The sequence below is a fragment of the Camelus bactrianus genome, chromosome 15, assembly GCF_048773025.1.
Source record: "Camelus bactrianus isolate YW-2024 breed Bactrian camel chromosome 15, ASM4877302v1, whole genome shotgun sequence".
NCBI classification, from domain to species: domain Eukaryota; kingdom Metazoa; phylum Chordata; class Mammalia; order Artiodactyla; family Camelidae; genus Camelus; species Camelus bactrianus.
Genome location: NC_133553.1, coordinates 40690870 through 40708675, shown reverse-complemented (window position 1 = coordinate 40708675; position 17806 = coordinate 40690870). Strand labels below are relative to the sequence as shown.

The 17806-nt window shown below is 38.0% G+C and overlaps 1 protein-coding gene and 1 pseudogene across 2 annotated transcripts in view; both read left to right on the top strand.

Moving 5' to 3' along the window:
* CDKL4 (cyclin dependent kinase like 4) overlaps positions 1-7805 on the top strand; it is a 41999-nt gene extending 34194 nt beyond the window's left edge. For both annotated transcript variants that reach the window (XM_074378753.1, XM_074378751.1), the window contains one exon: positions 1097-7805. In XM_074378753.1, coding sequence (XP_074234854.1) covers positions 1097-1198 — 102 coding nt within the window. In that variant the 3' untranslated portion in view covers positions 1199-7805. The remainder of the gene's footprint in view (positions 1-1096) is intronic.
* A 7293-nt stretch (positions 7806-15098) lies between these two features.
* LOC141573405 (large ribosomal subunit protein eL31-like) lies at positions 15099-16611 on the top strand (annotated as a pseudogene).
* The last annotated feature ends 1195 nt before the right edge of the window (positions 16612-17806 follow it).

The window sequence follows — 17806 nt, the reverse complement described above, 5'->3', positions numbered from 1 at the left end:
TAAGTCTGAGACAGCAATTGGAAATACAGTGTAAAAACACTGGTCTCCTCAAAAACATCTCACCAGCTTCCCCACCTTTGTCCTGGGAGGGTGAAGAGCACCACTTCCCCATCCTTCCTCTTGGTCCCTGCTTCACTTTCTACCACACTCGCCGCCAGGTGGCTGGGGATGCTGCTCTCCCTCTAAGTCTCCAGTTCACAGCTCTGCCGCCCTTTCCTTAATACCTTGTAGCCCAGCTGATACAGGTCAGGGAATTTACAGAGGCCTTCCCAAAGACCCAGGACAACCGAAGGGAAAGAAAAAAAGAGCAGCATGCACATCAATAATCTCGTTTACAAAGACTATGTCATTTTTCTCTGTCCTTAGCCATTCGCATCCTGTCTACCTGTGTGTGGCAGCCCCGCGAGAGCCTCTACCACAAGCCCACGTCTAAACACCTCCCTCCCCCAGGGGAAGTCCCTCAGGAGCGAGGCCAGGGGAGGGACAGGGATGGCTTTCAAGTTCTGGTTTTCTTTCTGAGCACACACCTCTCTCCTAGGCATTTTACTGTATCAGAAAATAAACTAAGAATTCAGAAAGGTTTTTTTCATACAGGGTGGTTTCATTTTGTAAGTTCAAATTTCTACCGAGATCTTAGTTCCTGTCTCTGAGTGGATGACCAACAATTTCCTTAAGATTAAACATTGTTTAAAGTTGATCACAAAGAGGTTTTATATCTTTGCTGTTCTGCCAGTATCCTAAAACTGATATCTAAAATTAAAAATTTGAGATGGGTAAAATGTAGACTCTTGGAATTATTGTTTAATAGCTGGTGGACCTCTATCTATTTTTTAAACACTGACTACTCAGAATTGAGTTTTTTTGAAATTAATCATAGTACATCTCTGAGAATCCTAGAATAAGTAATAGAAACGAATTTTCAAGTATCAGAGAATCACAATTTTTGGAAAGGTAACCCTGCTTAATTTTCAAATTCATGTTCTTTGACATCTTTGTACCATATGTATCCTTTTTATTTTACCACCTTTAAATCAAGCTGTACCGATAGGAATTGTTTTCAATGTACTTTTTTATTTTTGTCTCATTCTGCTATTAGAATCAACTGTTGCCTCTCATACCAGGAAGCCACAGCTCCCCCACACCTGATGGAAGAAAACAAGTCCTCCAGTTAAAATTTGATCATCTTCCAAACATTTAGGAAAATGCGCTTTCAAGTGGAAAGTAATTTAATACGTGCACACTTTTTATACAAGAGAGATACGGATTCTCAGTGTTTCAAATGCAGATGAGCCATATGAAAATTAAGATGCTTTCTAGAATTGTTTTGCTCTGATCATTACTGATTCCTCTGCCCATGCTTTTTACATGCCAACTTTATCTTTTACAACATTTTCTTTAAATGTTATACAGTCTGAAACTGCACATATGGAGGAGACATTTTCAATTTCATCAGAGCAGCTCCTCTTGAGGCAATTTGTACTGAGAATCTGTGGGCTTATACTTGGATTTATGAAAAAGGTTTACATATGCCATCTCACTCCAGCTGACCATGTAATGTCTCAGAGCAATATCAAATAGCTTGCCTAGCTGTTGTTTGTGTAAGGAACCTCATTATGTTTCTGCATTTTAATTTACTCTCATTGTAACCAGGCCTGTTGAGTAATGCTGGCATTTAATTCTATGTTTTTATATTGGTGTAGAAAGGGAACCTTGAAATGTCGACTAGGTTTATCCCTTAATTCCAGGGCAGACTCCACATTCTCTGTCTCCTAAGACATTGATGATTCTATTTTTAAAGCTAGCTAGAGAAAAATCCATACATTTACATAGAAAATAGTGGTGAATGACAGGGGATTACCATCCTCATGACATAACACCCTCGGAGAATTCACTGCTGACTCTCCTGCTGTCCTTTGATACCTCACTGTTCCTTACCCTTTTCTTCTCCTCCTAAATCATCTCAGTACCTAAACCTAGCCTCCAGTATGTTTTCTAAATAGTTCACAGTCAACACTCTTCCAAACATGTGCATCCATCTATAAATTTTACAGCCCTAAATTTGTGCATCATGGAAATTCAGGTTTGTAAACACTTCTGAAAGCAAGAAGACCATCTTTCAGTTAACTTCATTTTATGTCTCTTACCCAAAAAAGGGGGCACAAACAAGCAAAACACCTTAACAGGTGAGTCTAATTTATGTTGGGACACTTTCCCAAGTAAACTTTACTTGCATACATATATACATATATGTAAATATATGTTTATAATTAGAATTTTTGAAGCATCATAGTAAATGCCTTTTATCCTGGACATCTGCAAGTGATGCAGAATGTTTGAAAGTACTTTTAGCTTGCTAAGAAGGAGCTCATGCTAAATAACAGCATGGGGCTGTGTATCGCTGTCTGGTGTAAAGGCACAAACTGGTGATATTTCCATCAATAAATATTAAGATTATTTCATTAACTCTTTTCTGCTCCTGGGTCTGGCATGCTCCCCCTGAACACTGTCAAATTTTGCAAATACACATAATTTTAGAAATTCCTTGTATCTGGCACCAAGATACCAAGCATAAATTGTTTCAAGAAAACACAGTTCCACCTTACGTTCATCTCTGAAAGTCTGGTGCACATATAAATGTGGTTCTGTAAACTTCCAGACACCCTCATTCAGTAGCTTGAGTACATCTCTTTATTAGGAAAAATGGCACCTAAACAATCGTTCCTTGCTCACTAGAAGGATATTTTAAGCGGGCTTATTTGGCCATTTAATGTTCTTAGTGTGAATGTAAGCTGCTAGAATCTTCTTATTTTCATCTTATTATCAGAATATGCCTCTTCAGATTTGTATGTTTCTTGCATTTTTAGTAAGATGATACCACAGGTGCAAGGAAAATGAGAAATAAAAGATAAGTGGCAACTTTGCTGAAAGATTTCTTTTTAGCTTTCACAGTGGGTTTTTTATTTTTATCATTTAATTTTTGTTATTGCCAAACAACTCATGCTGCTCCAGCTCTCTTAAATGTGTGTGTGTGTACATATATATATATATATAATATGTAACATATATACACACACATATGCAGAAAGTAAGAAGACAGCCCAAGACTCCATTATCCATTTTGTAATTGTGCTTCAAACAACAGTGGAGTTTTTGGCAGGGGTTAGTAGAGTGTATTCCCTTAATTTTTGCTTACATTTAAGAATCAATTCAAGCTAGATTTCACTCAGTTTTTTCCCTTAGACAAATTCAACATTTAGGTATCAGTGGGGAGAGGAGAGGAGAAAGCATCTAATGCTTAGAAAAATGTTCTCATGCACTCCTGTTACCGTGAAGAAAAGGCGTCCCTGATGACATCTGCGTGCTTCACTTCCCTGGGCGACCCAGGACCGGCGCGCCGCAGCTGCTGGCACCGCAGGAGCACACATCTCCAAGCATGGCTCTTTTCTCTTTGAAGAGCGTCTTCTCACCTCCATACTCCACAGATTCCCTTGCATTTCTCAGCCACATGGAAGACAGTTGCACTAAGCCCCAAATTAAGCAGTGACGTTTGTAAAAGTCGTCCTGAGCCAGTAGGCTTGCCCCAAGCTCTTCAGAGAAGCCCACACGACTCTAGAACCACAAGTTTCCTTTTACAGTCTTGCACAGTTTCTGGCTTTCCTGGGACTTGTCTCACCCATGCCAGCTTCCAAGCTTTTAAGTTTATTTGTAGAGCTCTTTGCCATTGCTGCCCAAATACTGCACCATCATGGTGAGTGACCGGCCCCAATACCCCCTTTCTCCACCTCGGTGTGACCTCTTGCCATCCTGGTTTCCTCAGCCTTTCCACACACGTGTACTGGGAAATCCACGCTGTTCTTTTCTTCCTTTCTTTCTTATATTTATTTTTTGCGAAGCACTTTACAGAGGATTAAAAATGCAGAACTTACTTCTTGTTAGTGCTCCTGCTTCTTTAGGGAAGAAGGAAGTACACCCAAAGAAAGGACATTTGATTCGACTATATCAGCACCGTAAGCCTATTTGCTTGGATTTTTGTCTTCGTGTCCGTTTCAGTTCTGGTGGTATTTGAATGTAATTGCTCCGACTTGCCCCAACCACAAAGCCCTGTGGGGGTGGGGGGTCGCTTTCTGAGGATGATTTTAACTAGGCCAAGTCATTTAAAAAGGTGTGTTCAATACAAAACAGAAACAGACTCATAGACATAGAATACACACTTGTGGTTGCCAAGGGGGCGGAGGGTGGGAAGGGATAGATGGGATTTCAAAATTGTAGAATTGATAAACAAGATTATACTGTATAGCACAGGGAAATACACACGAGATCTTATGGTAGCTCACAGAGAAAAAAATGTGACAATGAATATATGTATGTTCATGTATAACTGAAAACTTGTGCTCTACACTGGAATTTGACACAACATTGTAAAATGATTATAAAGCAATAAAACATGTTTAAAAATTTTTTAAAAATTAAAAAAAAAAAGGTGTGTTCAAGAAGCTTTTGATGCCTTGGATGAGGGAGATGATTGAGTAAATAGTTAAAAAAAAGAAAAAAGCTCCCAGGCAGGCAATGAAGAGAGGAGCGGCAAGGAGATCTGCCCTCTCCTAAGGCAGGTCTCACTGCTCTTGCAGATTCCCCAAACCACAGGACAGCAGACAATTAATGCTGTTTTTAATGAGATGAAAAACTTTTAAGATGTTTTACGGTCCTTTTGTATACTTGCCATAGAATTACGATCTTTTCAAAAAGATGACACTTTCTTAGTCATTTGTCACCACCAATGATTTCCAGTCCTGATTTTGGAACAATTTAAATGGCAACAGAATTCTCCAAAACAAATTTTTTTTTTAAACTAAAACATACTACCAAAAGAGGAATGATCCTAAAATTCCACAGACAGTAAAATCTTGAAAAAATTGGAGTATCAGTGTAAGGTATTAGCTAAATCACAAATACACAGATTTTTAATGCAGATAGTTAAGAAAAATAAAAAATGGCACTCACAAGTTAATGTTCTGGGCATGTGTGTGTATTTGTTCCCTATTAAAACCATTAACTCAACAACTTCAGTCTTGTTTTAAGAGAAGACTGGAAGTCTTTAAGAGTGGGAGTTCAGAGAATAACAGAAGTATCATTTGGTCTGGGAGTTAGGGCACCGGGTTCCAGGCCTGGCCTGCGACTCTCTATGTAGCCTGGTCACAACATGTAACTTTTCCGCGCCTTCTATTTCCTCATTTGTAAAATTAGAGAGTAGGTAAGTTAGGGGGTTTCATAGGCTTCCCTTCAGCTCTAAACTTCTGTGATTCTCTGCAGCACATGCGTTTGTGTCCTGGACCCATCTCCCACCAGGAGAGGCTTTCTAGAGAGTGTTTAACAATACCAAGATGAGTGTTGGCGTTGACGATCTAGCCAGGAGCCGGGGGATCTCCCTCCCTCCCTCTCTCTCCCTCCCTCTCTCTCTCCCTCTCTCCTGTCTCGCTCGCCTTCCTTCACACTCAGACACATGCACCATCACCTCCACCCATTTCTATCAAGTCAGTAGCAGTTTGCAGACAACCACCTAACAGCGGTTAAATTTTTACAAACGAAAGTGGATTTTAAAGCTCATTATCACTGGATTTTAATTAATGTAAATCAAACAGGTGTGCTTTCAAAATGCAGGGTAATATGTAATCATTCATTGCTGGTTTAATCTAACTCCAATTAGCCTGGGAATGACATATGCTGTGAAATACTCATTTAAGATATCCATTAAAGCAAAGAACACTCAGGACATTTCTAACTTCAGTAAAAGTTTTAGTAGTTTCAATAAATGATAGATGACTTGATAGAACTCTATGATTAGATCTAAATTATATCTGTTTTATATTTCAGCAACAAGGACCCAGGCTCAGTTAACTTTATGTTTAACTTATAATTTAAAGTTTGTAATCGAGCTGAGAATTGGCTATCCTATTTAACTGATATATAAATGACTTGTATTTATAAAGTTAACATCCTTCTTTTCTGTTGTGAACACTAGTCACTGACCATCTCTAAATATTGTCACATTGAAGATGCTGTGTGTGTCTACTTAGGATTTTAGAACAGATTTGTATACAAGCAAGTCTAGTTCAAATCACATGAAATTATAGCTATATTTCAATTAGCACTTGATAATTAACATAATGGCAATTTACAGTACTAGGAACAATTCACTACAAAGCAGTTTTAGTTGTATTATTTTAAATATGTATAATTTGTTAAATTTATCTCAAGATATGTAGAAAACCTACATATGGGATTAAATACTTTGGTGACTTTATAGTTGAATATATAACTTAACCTAAATATGTTCTTCAGCTTATTTTAATAAAAGTTAGAAATATTTCTGTCTCCTAATTTCTGTTCAACTCAGCTATTAGTTCATTGCCTATTTATATTTAAATGAGAAAACTGTCCTCTTCATATATAAATTCCAGAATTTGTTATTTAATTTCCTATCAGTTGGAATATCTGAACAGCTGATGTGGCAAAACTATTCCTTTTTTCTTTTTTTTTTTTTTTTTTTTTGTCTTGGGTTGGGAATTTTTACAAATGGAAAAACTAACAAAATCTTTTCCAGGCTGATTGGCTAGATGCTAATCTCTGAGGACATCTTTACAACTTTACTTTGAGGCTGTAAGATTCTTCTTCTTTCAATTCAAATATTTCTCTGGCCCTTTACAATGCTTAAGATACAAGATATGAAATGTTCTTGTATCTTCAAGTCCAAGCTACCACAGTGGTTTCTGTTGTAGGTTTATTTTTATTTTTATTTTATCAATGTATAGTCAATTTACAATGTTAGTTTCCAGTCTACAACATGGTGATTCAGTTATACACACACACACATATATGTTCCTTTTCATATTCTTTCTTTTTCTTTTAACATTTTTTTAAATTGAAGTATAGTTGATTTACAATTTTGTATTAGTTTCTGGTGTACTGCATAGTGATTCAGTTATGTATTTTTTTCATATTCTTTTTCATTACAGGTTACTACAAGCCACGGAATATAGTTCCCTGTGCTGTACAGTACTACCTTGTTTGTTGTAGGTTTAAAAAGATAAAAAGACTCAACACCAAACTTAGACTAATCATCAAGACAGAGAAAAACAATTGGTAAAGTAATGAAAGAGGTCACTATTTAAATATGCTATAATTCTTCTATCTTCTTTTGAACTAACCTTTCTGCTTTCATTATTTTTAATGGTGTTTATGCAAAAAGAATGTGGTCAGTCATTTCCAGCAGTAACTGCAACAATTCTTCTCAACCCACATCACCTTTACCATGACGCTTTGCCACTCCTTTTATCGAGAGGTGAAGTCTCCCTCCCCTCTCCTCGCCTTCTGACCTGTGACTGCCTTAGACGCAGCAGAGTGGCCTCTGTACCACTTCTGGGCTTAGCCCTTGAAAGGCTTGGCGGCTTCTGCTTTCCCTCTCTGGGGAAGCCAGCCTTCATGCTGTAAAGAAGCTTGGGCTAGACTAGTAAATGATAAGATACCACAGGGAGGTCAGATTCTGGCTTTGCCACTTATAGGTCATGACTTTAGATCATCAGTGTCTTCAGCTCTAAGATGAGAATAATAATAACACCTGCCTAAAATGAGAATTTTAACACCTGAGGTTGTTAAAAGTATTAAATGAAACAATTATGTTAATATGCTTTACAAGAGAAAGAGCTATGTCAATATGATTATTTTTAATATCTTCTAGAATATTTGAACATTTTAAGTTCTACAGTTAATATGTGATCCCTTGAAATAAACCCATGGAATTTTCAAAATACAGTAGTTGCCATGTTCCCTCCCAAAGAAGTGTGAGAACTCATCCTGTTAGACTGGTCCTGTCTTCCATTTGGTGGCACTTGCATTTCCAACGTGAAAAGGCTCTTACCTTCCAGCAAACAAAAATGTCAAGTCTTTCTTTGTACACCAATTTAGTTTACTGACACTATTTAAAGTGTTTGCTAACTGCCTAGCAAACACTATCAAATATTAGGAAGAAACAGACGTAAATGAGCCCAGAATGGAACATGTAGAAAGAAAAAATGTAATGGGATTTAACCAGAAAGGCACAAATTAAGACCTCACTAGAAAATCTAAAGACACCAACACTAGCATCATAAAATAATCTGACCATGACTCTTGGCGACTTCCTAAAGGATTGGAATCATCAGAGGTAAAAGAGTTGGCTGGAGAGGTAAAACTAAATTTTGAAGAAAAAGCATTTTAGATATGGGAATACACAAAACAAATTTAATATTGTGCTTGTTAAGCAGCCCAGGGTGATTAACTATAGGAAACTCAACTAGAGAAAAAGCAAGAGATCCAGGCTAGAGACACAAGTCTTTAAATTTAATCTGTCTATTCTGGCAACTGAATTATATGAACAATTTTTATTCCTGAGGCAATGAAGATGTGCTGTGAGTGAGAAGAAAAGTCAGCCCTATCTTTGAGAAACACTTGCACTAAGAGAAGAAAAAGGAGGGGGAAATGTTAGAAGTGCCCTCTAGAGGAAGAATCAGTCATTGTCACTTGTCCTGCAACAGACCCCATCTCAAGATCTCCTTTCCTCCTTTCTTCTTTCCTAATTATCCCCCTCTCTGGCCACACACCTAATTCCCTTGGATTTGACTCCCTAGCCTGTGTTATCGGTTTCTTCCTTTACCAAATACCCATCACCCCACTCTTCTCTAACAAAGACATGCTCCACTATCCAATTTCCTTCCTCTGAGATTTGCTGATCTTCTGCTACCTGTAATTTTCAAGTCAGAGAAAAACATCCTGAATTTAATCTTGTCTAATATAAGAACCCCCAGTAAAACTCCAGCTCTATCTTATGTAAACTAAATTTGGAAGTAACCTTAGACTGAATTCAAATAAATCTCTAAAATATATTTGTTTTAGAGAGTGACATCTCATTGGATGTCATATACTCTGTTATTCCTTCAATGTAGTCCCATTCAGAAAAGAAAAAAAAAAAAATCCCTCACCAAAATTGACTCCATCAAATGTTCCCTCTATGTCATGGGTTCTTAGCCATGAGTTGGCTTCAACTGGAAGTCCCCTCTTCCATTTCCAAATCCAGATTCCAAATGTAACCCAGGGCTACTATTGCACCAAGCTCCAGAGAGATTTGCTGAGTTAATACCTGGACAAGTCACAGTACCTCCAATCTGGGACAAAGGACCTCTTCCCCTTTGCCCTGCTATTCACCAGCTTGCCTTTCCCTGCATCCCAAGCCCTTTATGACTTGAAATAGAGCGAAACCATGACTAAATCTACCCTACAGGCTGACCGGCCTCGAAGAGATAAAAATCCCTTCCTCATTCTGCCTTAAATAGTTAACATTTAGAAATGCTTCTGGGTTCCAAAGTAATCCCACTGAGAAGCTATTAGGGAGATAAAGTACCAGTTAGAATTTTTGTGTGAATTTGTTTAAAGGAATAGCTTTCCCAAGAGTAGTTTGTCATCAGAATGTCAAGAAGATGAAGGTGTGGGCTGTGGGGGTGGGATTGCTGGGTAGCTGGAGGGCAATGTGAGGACATCGGGGTCTTTCTTTAGGGATTGGAAGTGAAGGGCACCACAAGGGGTGAGAAATGCAGGTGGAAATACACTTACAACAAACCATATCTACTTTGAAAATTTACCAGTGCCACCCTGGCCAACATTTCTTACAAAGACCATACATCGAAGCAGCGTGGGGAGGTGGACATACCTTGGCTGGGTTCTAAAGGCAAGTCTGCCACTAACTACATTGTGGTGAGAGAGTTCCCTTCTCTCTCTGGCCCCTCAGTCTGTGATAAGGAGAAGACAAGCTCAGCGTGTTTAAGGATCCTTCCGGCTAAGACATTTTGTGAAGTGACATGGATGAACAACCTCATCTGTCTCTTGTCTGGTTCCTGTGTCCTCTTCCACCCTCCCTTTCTCAGTTGTGTCACAGATTGAAGGGAGAGGTGGGACAGAGTAACGGCCCAGCTAAGGATCGTGCTCTCTCTGCTTTACAAGGAAGGAATTAGTCCCACATCCTCGCACCTTCCTGATCATTGAGATCTCCCTTCTCCACCCTTCTGTCAGCTGCACAGAGCTGGGTCCGTGGCGGCCAGGGCAGTTGCTCTGCAACATCCCAGCTTTCATCTTGTAGGCAAACCGAAGATCTGTGAGGCATTAGATGGTCTGTGTTACTCAGCATTGGGTTTGGTTTTTGTCCTGTTTCTGCTGTTGTTTTGTTTTGTTCTGCCTTGGTAAGCACTTTAAACTCCTTGTGGCCATAGATGACACACACCATAAGTGGATGCCACTCTGCAGAGGAAGAATGCCGTTCTTGCCCAGTAAGTGCACACCCTGCCCTTTGATCAATAACATCGACGAAGAGGAATACATACGGCTGAGAGAACAGCTATTAAGTACAAGTGAAATTGAAACTTCAATTTTCAAATTGCACAATTCTGAAGTATTAAAGTAAATCCTTGGCCCGAATCCCAAGAAGACTCCATCTAGCAACATTGCCAGGAGATTTTCCGGCACTCTTAGTGTGTAAAATCCCAGAACATTATTTACAGTACTTTTATTTTATCTCAACTTGCTAACCACCAGCTACTTTATCTTGCACAAATTCACAAAGTGTTTTTTGTTATTGCTGGGTTTTTTTCTTTTTAATTTTCAGGATTTTTAAACCTATAAGGAAGTGATCATCTCCAATGCAGTTGAATATTCTAGGAAATTTGACAGGGTCAAAGCTAGAGAGAGACATTAAATAATGACAGAAATCTCAAGCCTTCTGTAGTAAAAAGAAAACAAATCTTTTAAATCAATATTCTAAATATAAAGCAGCTATCTTATGTTGAAATATGTCATTGATGCATTGTTGAGGCAAGCTATGGCTTTTTTAGTTCATCCTTGATTTCACCAATTTATGCATGTATTGTGCATTTATATGTGTGTATTATCACCTCTTTTCTGTTGGCTTTTATGTTCTTGGTAGATTAACTGGTCCAAGGGAACTAAATTACATTAAGCTCTTACCAGATGTCAGGCATTGTACAGGATGCTTTATATATGCTCTGTAATGTTTTCCCAAACACTGTAGGAAGTAAATATTGTTGGCCATCTTTTTGCAGGTAAGAAATCTCAGGTTCAGAGATGTAGCCAGAAAGTGGCAGAGCTGGCTCTAAAAGTTTCAAAAAACTTCTGCCAAACTTTGTACTTATTTTTGCATTGAAAGGTGTTGAGCATTAATTGTCTGAATCCAATTCACTTGTATGGGGGCATTTTCAATCTTCTCTGAATTCTTATATCCTAATAGTTGTAATTTTTTTAAGGCCAACCTTAATTAAAATAACTATCTAAAAACACTGTGTCCTTAGCTATATAGCTGGCCCCCAGCTATAACAAGGTGTTTGGTCTCTTTGCTTGTAGATCGCATCACATTAGTAAATGAAGGCATCTTCATATTCCTCTTCTGTATGTACAGGGCCTGCCTCCAACCAAAGTGAGTTACTGAAATTATCATGAAATGTGTCATATGAATGCAACATAAAAAGGTAAAATTTAAATCAGAGAGTCCTTTGTGAGATCACACCAGTCTTCTGATTTTACAGATAAGGAAACCAGGGCCTCAAAAAAGTTAAGGGACCCAAAGAAATGTCAGATACAGATTATTAAGGGACCCAAAAAAATGTCAAATACAGATTAAGTAGGTGGTCAGAACTGTATTTATTCTGTTTAACTACTTGTGTCTCTTCATCGCCTTGTTTGATAATAGATTTGAGGCAGTTTTTATGTATAGTAATTATAAAATAAAATGTGAAAATAATTTCCCAAAGCAGAAATGATGAAAATGTCCTAAAATTAGATACTGGTAATAGTTGCACAGCCTGGGAATATACTAAAAACCATCAAATTGTATACTTCAAAGAGGCAAACTTTATGGTATAAAAATTAATCTCAATAAAACTCATCCGTTTTTTCAAAGAGCAAAGCTTTGTTTTTTGCAATAGGATAGATGATAAATGACTTTTAAATTTTTATTTATTTTTATTATTTACAGCCTCTCTTCTCAATTCTCTATTAAAATATCACCAGTAAATTGGCTTGTGTCGTATTAGCTTAATCAATCGAGAGCATTGATCTATTGCCTCCATTTCTCTATTGTGGAGTATTAAGCCAGGTTTCAAAGTTTCTGCTGGGATTGAGAAATTGTTTTCAAATAAGATTCTGTAATATATTTCCAAAGAGAATATACTTTTCCCATGAGAAATCCTCTGAGTAAATTAAAAGCCATAAACTAAGGCTAAAAACAAAACAAAACAAACGAAAAAGCTAAGGCTAAATCTTGTTGATTTCTATTAAGAAACAGAAAGTTAAATCCATTGCTCTGTATATACAAGCATATATTTGCATATAAACCAGGCATACATTTCAAGCAAAATCCTTGGATTAGTTTACACAAATTGATCTAGGAATCAGCCTCTTTCAAATTTATCATAGAATATAAGCTCAGAAAAAGGCTTGAAAACAAAGATATTCATCCAAGCATTATCATTATTTATAATAGCAAAAAGGTTGAAACAAATTCAAGTGTCCAAATCAGTGGATTATTGTACAGCCCTTAAAAATGGGGCTTTTATTTATTTTAAAATCTGTATTACTTTTCTGCTTACAGAGATAACAATATACATAATATTTTAAAATTTTAAACCTCCAGAAATTTCCATGCAATTCCTCCTCTTAAGACATAACCAAAGTTAAGTGCTTGGTAAGTATTTTATATGATCATCCTATAATAATACTGCTTTGCAACTTACTTTGTTCACTTTGTAGTGAATCTTTGTACATCAGTTCCTGCACGTCTGCCTCACTAGCTTGTTTGTTTCTTTGTTTTAACATTGCTTTAAAGTATTCAAGACTTAGGGAGATGTTCATAATATAATGTTAAGTGAAGAAAAAAAGCAGACTAGAAAACATTACATATGCTATGATCCTAAATTGCGTAGGAGAGGGGAGTGGCAAAGATGATACACAAATGCATATAAAAGACTAAAAGAAGTACAACAAATTGTTAATAATGGTTAGTCCTGTAGTGGAATTGTAACTTTTTTTTTCTGTATAATATTTTGTATTTTCCAAATTCTCTGATGAGCATGTTAAAAATAGCATTGGCATTTTCTACTTCCAAAAATAATTTAGGTTTCTTGTAGGCAATCTGGAAAATACAGATAAACCCAAAGCAGAAAAGAAGAAGTCATTCATGATCTGACTACCCTGAGATAATAATTGTTGCCTTTTAGATACATTTTTAAACACTTTTTCTCTGTGTATGTGTGTGTGTCTTTTACAAAAAATTATGCTGGCCATAATTTTTGTAACTGCCCTTTGTCACTTAAATGTATTGTGAACATTAAAAAATTTCACTAAACACTCTTCTACAAAATGTTCTTTGGCTACACAGGACAATAATTTATATATAGGATTCAGTTACCAGTTTTTGCTTTTTATAATTAATGTACTAAACATTTGTATGACTAAATCTTGATCCATATATACTGTACAATATTTTCATCTGGGTAAACAGATAGAAATGGAACTGCTGAGTCAGATGGTCTGCAAAATGTTAATGCTTGATACTTATTGCCAAGACATTCTTAAGAAAAGATTTAGCAGGTTTTCTTCCCAGCAGTGGCAAGAGAAAGCGGTCATTTTCCACACTTCCCGCAGTGCCAGGTGTTAGTAATCTGGAAACTGACTTTTATTTTTTCTCTTAGTAGGAAAATGCTCAATGTTGAGTATAGAAAACTTAGAATGTACAAATAAGCAAAGAAAAGTAAGATCATTAAGGATCTCCTCAACGGCTGATTCTATATGTGTGTGTGTGTGTGTGTGTGTGTGTGCTCAAGCACATGTACATATTTACTGTATAATTTAACAAAATTAAATCATGTAATAAATAGCAGCTAATATTTATTAAACATTAACTATTTGTTAGACTCTAGGCTGTGTGTTTAAAGTAAATGAATCCCTCCACCTCTATATAATAGTATTTTTTGTATTTAATGTGGCTTTATTTTAGAAAGGAAAACTGAGTAGAGAGAGTAAGAAATTTGCTTTAGGTTATACAGCTAACCTGTGGCAGGGCTGAGATTAAACTATCTTATTTTTTTAGGTTCCTTGTTCTTATATCCACCAGGAGCCCCTAGAGGGTTCCGTGTTCCCTGTCACCGGAGAAGGTCAACTTTGCTAAAAGCTTAAGTACTGACCGAACCCCTTTGCTTAAAACAAGAGTATTTATTATTTGGAATTAGAAGGGTGCTTGTACATAAATAAGCAATTGAACAAACAAACAAATAGGGAGGGAAGGACAAATCTTCGTTATAGAAGATTTCTAATATGTATAGATGCCGTTCCCTCCAAGCAGTGGACTTTAGTTCCCCTTCCCTGGATGAGGGTTGGACTTAATGACTCTGTTCCGAAGAACAGAGTATGAAAAGGGGGCAAAACAGTGACTTTGGAGTAGATGAACCTGGCAGACCCCCCCTCCCGTGTGACCCATGCTAAAACCCCACCTGTGATCAGTCATGCTGGTGTCACGTCCCCTCGATCTGGCATGAAGAGAAGCGTATTTCACTCTGGCCATCTCCCCACAACCCATAACCCCAGTACCATCTTGAGAAAAAAATATCAGAGAAACCCAAACTGAGGGGCAGTCTACAAAACACGTGACCTGTACTCCTCGAAACTGCCAAGGTCGAGAATGAGAGACTAAGAATGTGTCACAGAGCAGAGGAGACGATGGAGACATGAGAGTGGAGTGCGGTGTGGGATCCCGGGCTGGACACTGGAACAGAAAAGGGTATTTGTGGAAAAATGAGTGAAACCCACATAAAATCTGGAATTAGTAGTAACATACCAGTGTTGGTTTCTGAGTTTTGACAAATGTACCTAGGTAATGTAAGTTGTTAACATTAAGGGAAACTGGGTGATGGTATAAAGGAACCATCAGACGTCTCTTTGCACCTTTTCTGTAAATCTAGAATTATTCCAAGATAAAACGGTGTTTTTGTTTTTGTTTTTTTAAGGAAAGGATGCCTATTTCCACATGAACACCACTCATGGAGTAGAGAGATGCGGTGCCAGCTATGGCAGGCTTTTCAGCCTATGGAGTCTGATTCAGTCTCCTCTCTTCCTGTTGTTGCTTCCCAGTTAGGGTCCAGCCTCCAGCCAGAGTGAAGCCAAGAGGGAAAACTCAGATGGGGCAGGGCAGGCGGGATCTCTTGGGCCTGATCCCGGGGACCCCAACTAGTTTTCCTGGTTAGGGTTGGTTTTTTAGTTTCTGCAGGACTGAAAGGCCTCTGGCCATGTTATTGGTGAGTCCATTCCTGTGATATTTCTAACTCGATTATTAACAAGCAAAGGAGGTGGCAGTGAAGTCCACTCCTAGGTTGACCTCAAGCAGCAGGGAAGTCTGGGGTTGGATGCTCCCACTACAGTGCTGCCTGACTTCACAAGTGAGCATGGAAGAGAAAATGTGTTAAGATCACCAAGCCCTTCCAACCTGGGCCCTGTAGAATGGCTCCCACAATGAAGGGTGGAGAGAAGGGTGGTTCTGTCATCAGCGAGGTAGTCACCAGAGAATACTCCATCCATGTTCACAAGTACGTCATGGAGGAGGCCTCAGGAAGAGTGCCCCTCAGGCACTCCAAGAGGTCCTGAAATTTGCCTCAAAAGAGGAGGGAACTCCCAATGTGCACACTGACACCAGGCTCAGCAAAGCTGTCTGGGCCAAAGGAGTAAGAAATATCCCATATCGTGTCTGAGTGGGGTTGTCCAGAGAACATAACGAGGATGAAGATTCACCAAACAAGCTCTGTGTGGTGGTTACCTTTGTACCTCTCACCACTTTGAAAACCTACATGCAACGTGGATGAGAACTAATTGTTGAATGCCAAAGCCATAAAACTGAGGGAAAAAGAGAGATCACTGAGTACCCAGAGGACAATATAACCCTGTTTGTTATCTTTAGCTAGACCATCTCCCCAGTATTTCTTTAGATCATGAACCAGGGCTGTTTCCCTGGTTACAAGGGCCAACTCACTAGGACAAAGGGCACAGTGGTTGTGTTATTCCAGGAATTTGTAATGGCAAATGCCAAGCTTTCATGTGAATATGTGTGTTACGTGTCCTAAGCATTTGGAATAGACTATTTGTAGACTTGTATACTACTCTAGCTCTCAACCACTCTGTAATCTGCTGCTTTCTTTTTACCCCCCTTGATAAATCATGAACATCTATTTATGTTATTAAATGTTCTACAAATCTTTCACAAATGCAATCTTCTCAAAATGACTAGATAAATTAAGGGACACATATCAAAGGAATACTCTATGGTTATTTAAAGGAATGAGGTAGCTCTCTACATGCTTGTATTGAACAATCTCTAAGAAGAATTTAGTGTAAAAAGCCAAGGGCAGAGCAGTCTGTATAGTGTTGCTACCATAAAAGAAAAATATATATGCACGTATATAATATGATATATGGAAGAATATCTCTGGAAGGATTAGAAGGGAAACTGGTATCTGTTGCCTTCAAGGAGGAAACTCAGTGGCTGGAAGATAGGTGTGAAAAAAAGGTTCATTTTTTTTTTTACTGAATAGCCTTTTACATCTTTTTAAAAATTTTGTAAGACACTGATGAATTATTTACTTTAAAGGTATAATTTTTTAATTACATCATAGTTAATGCCTGCCTAGTATATACATTAGGCTATTTCCAATTATCACTATTATATATAATGCTTCATGCCACATTACTTAGTTGCTAAGTCTGGGCCTACATTATGCTAATTTCCTTCAAATAAATTACTGCAAATGAAATTGTTGGATCAAAACATTTTTAGGATTTTTTTTAATATGTTTTGGTATGTTTTGCTAAACTCTCCAGAAGTGAACTTAAACATATTTTATTTGCCTAGACCCTCACTAACAGGAAAGAGGTTTTGTTTTGTTTTTTTCCCACTTTGGTAGGATAAAATATAATGGAATATATATATATATATATATATCTGTATACAGTTTGCTTTGTTTCATGAGAAGCACATGTGTGGATGGTAAGTTTTCCAAATTCTTGTGTATATGAGTATTTCTTCATAGTTTTATCTGTTACATATTTTAGAGTCAGAATAATTTTCTCTCGCCACTGTGAAGACAGGGCTCCATTAACTTGTGGTTTTAAGTCTGACATTGTCTGACTTAGACTCTTTGTAACAACCTTAGAATCTTAGTGGGTCACACCTGCTCACGTTACTGGCCGTCGGCTGCGGTTCGGCTGCTGCCGCTCTGCTCCGAGCGGCGGCTTGAGAGAGAGCGCCTGCGTCTTCTTCAGACACTGAGGCTAATGCAGCGGCTCCCGTAGGGGAATGTGCCCTTCTCCTGGCTGAGGGCACAGGAGCAATACACCTGGGGGAACCCCGCAGTGCCTCTAGAATGTTCTCTTCAGGAGCGATGCAGGTCACGTCTGCCCACAGTCTGATGATGCTTAAGGCAAATCTCCGGGCCGAGCAAATTACAGGGAAGGGAGTGAATGAGCCTTCTCCTTGAAATTCTGAATTTTTTTTCTAGAAAGTGTCCAGATGTAAAATCACCTTCTTAATTTTTACAAAAATTCAACTCACACAAAACAATTTGTGGGTAGTTGTCTTCACTAAGCGTTAGAAGGAAATGAGAGGACAGAGGATTTATGGCAGAAAAAGAACGCTTCGAATTTGAATTTTGACATTCTCGGGTATAAAAGC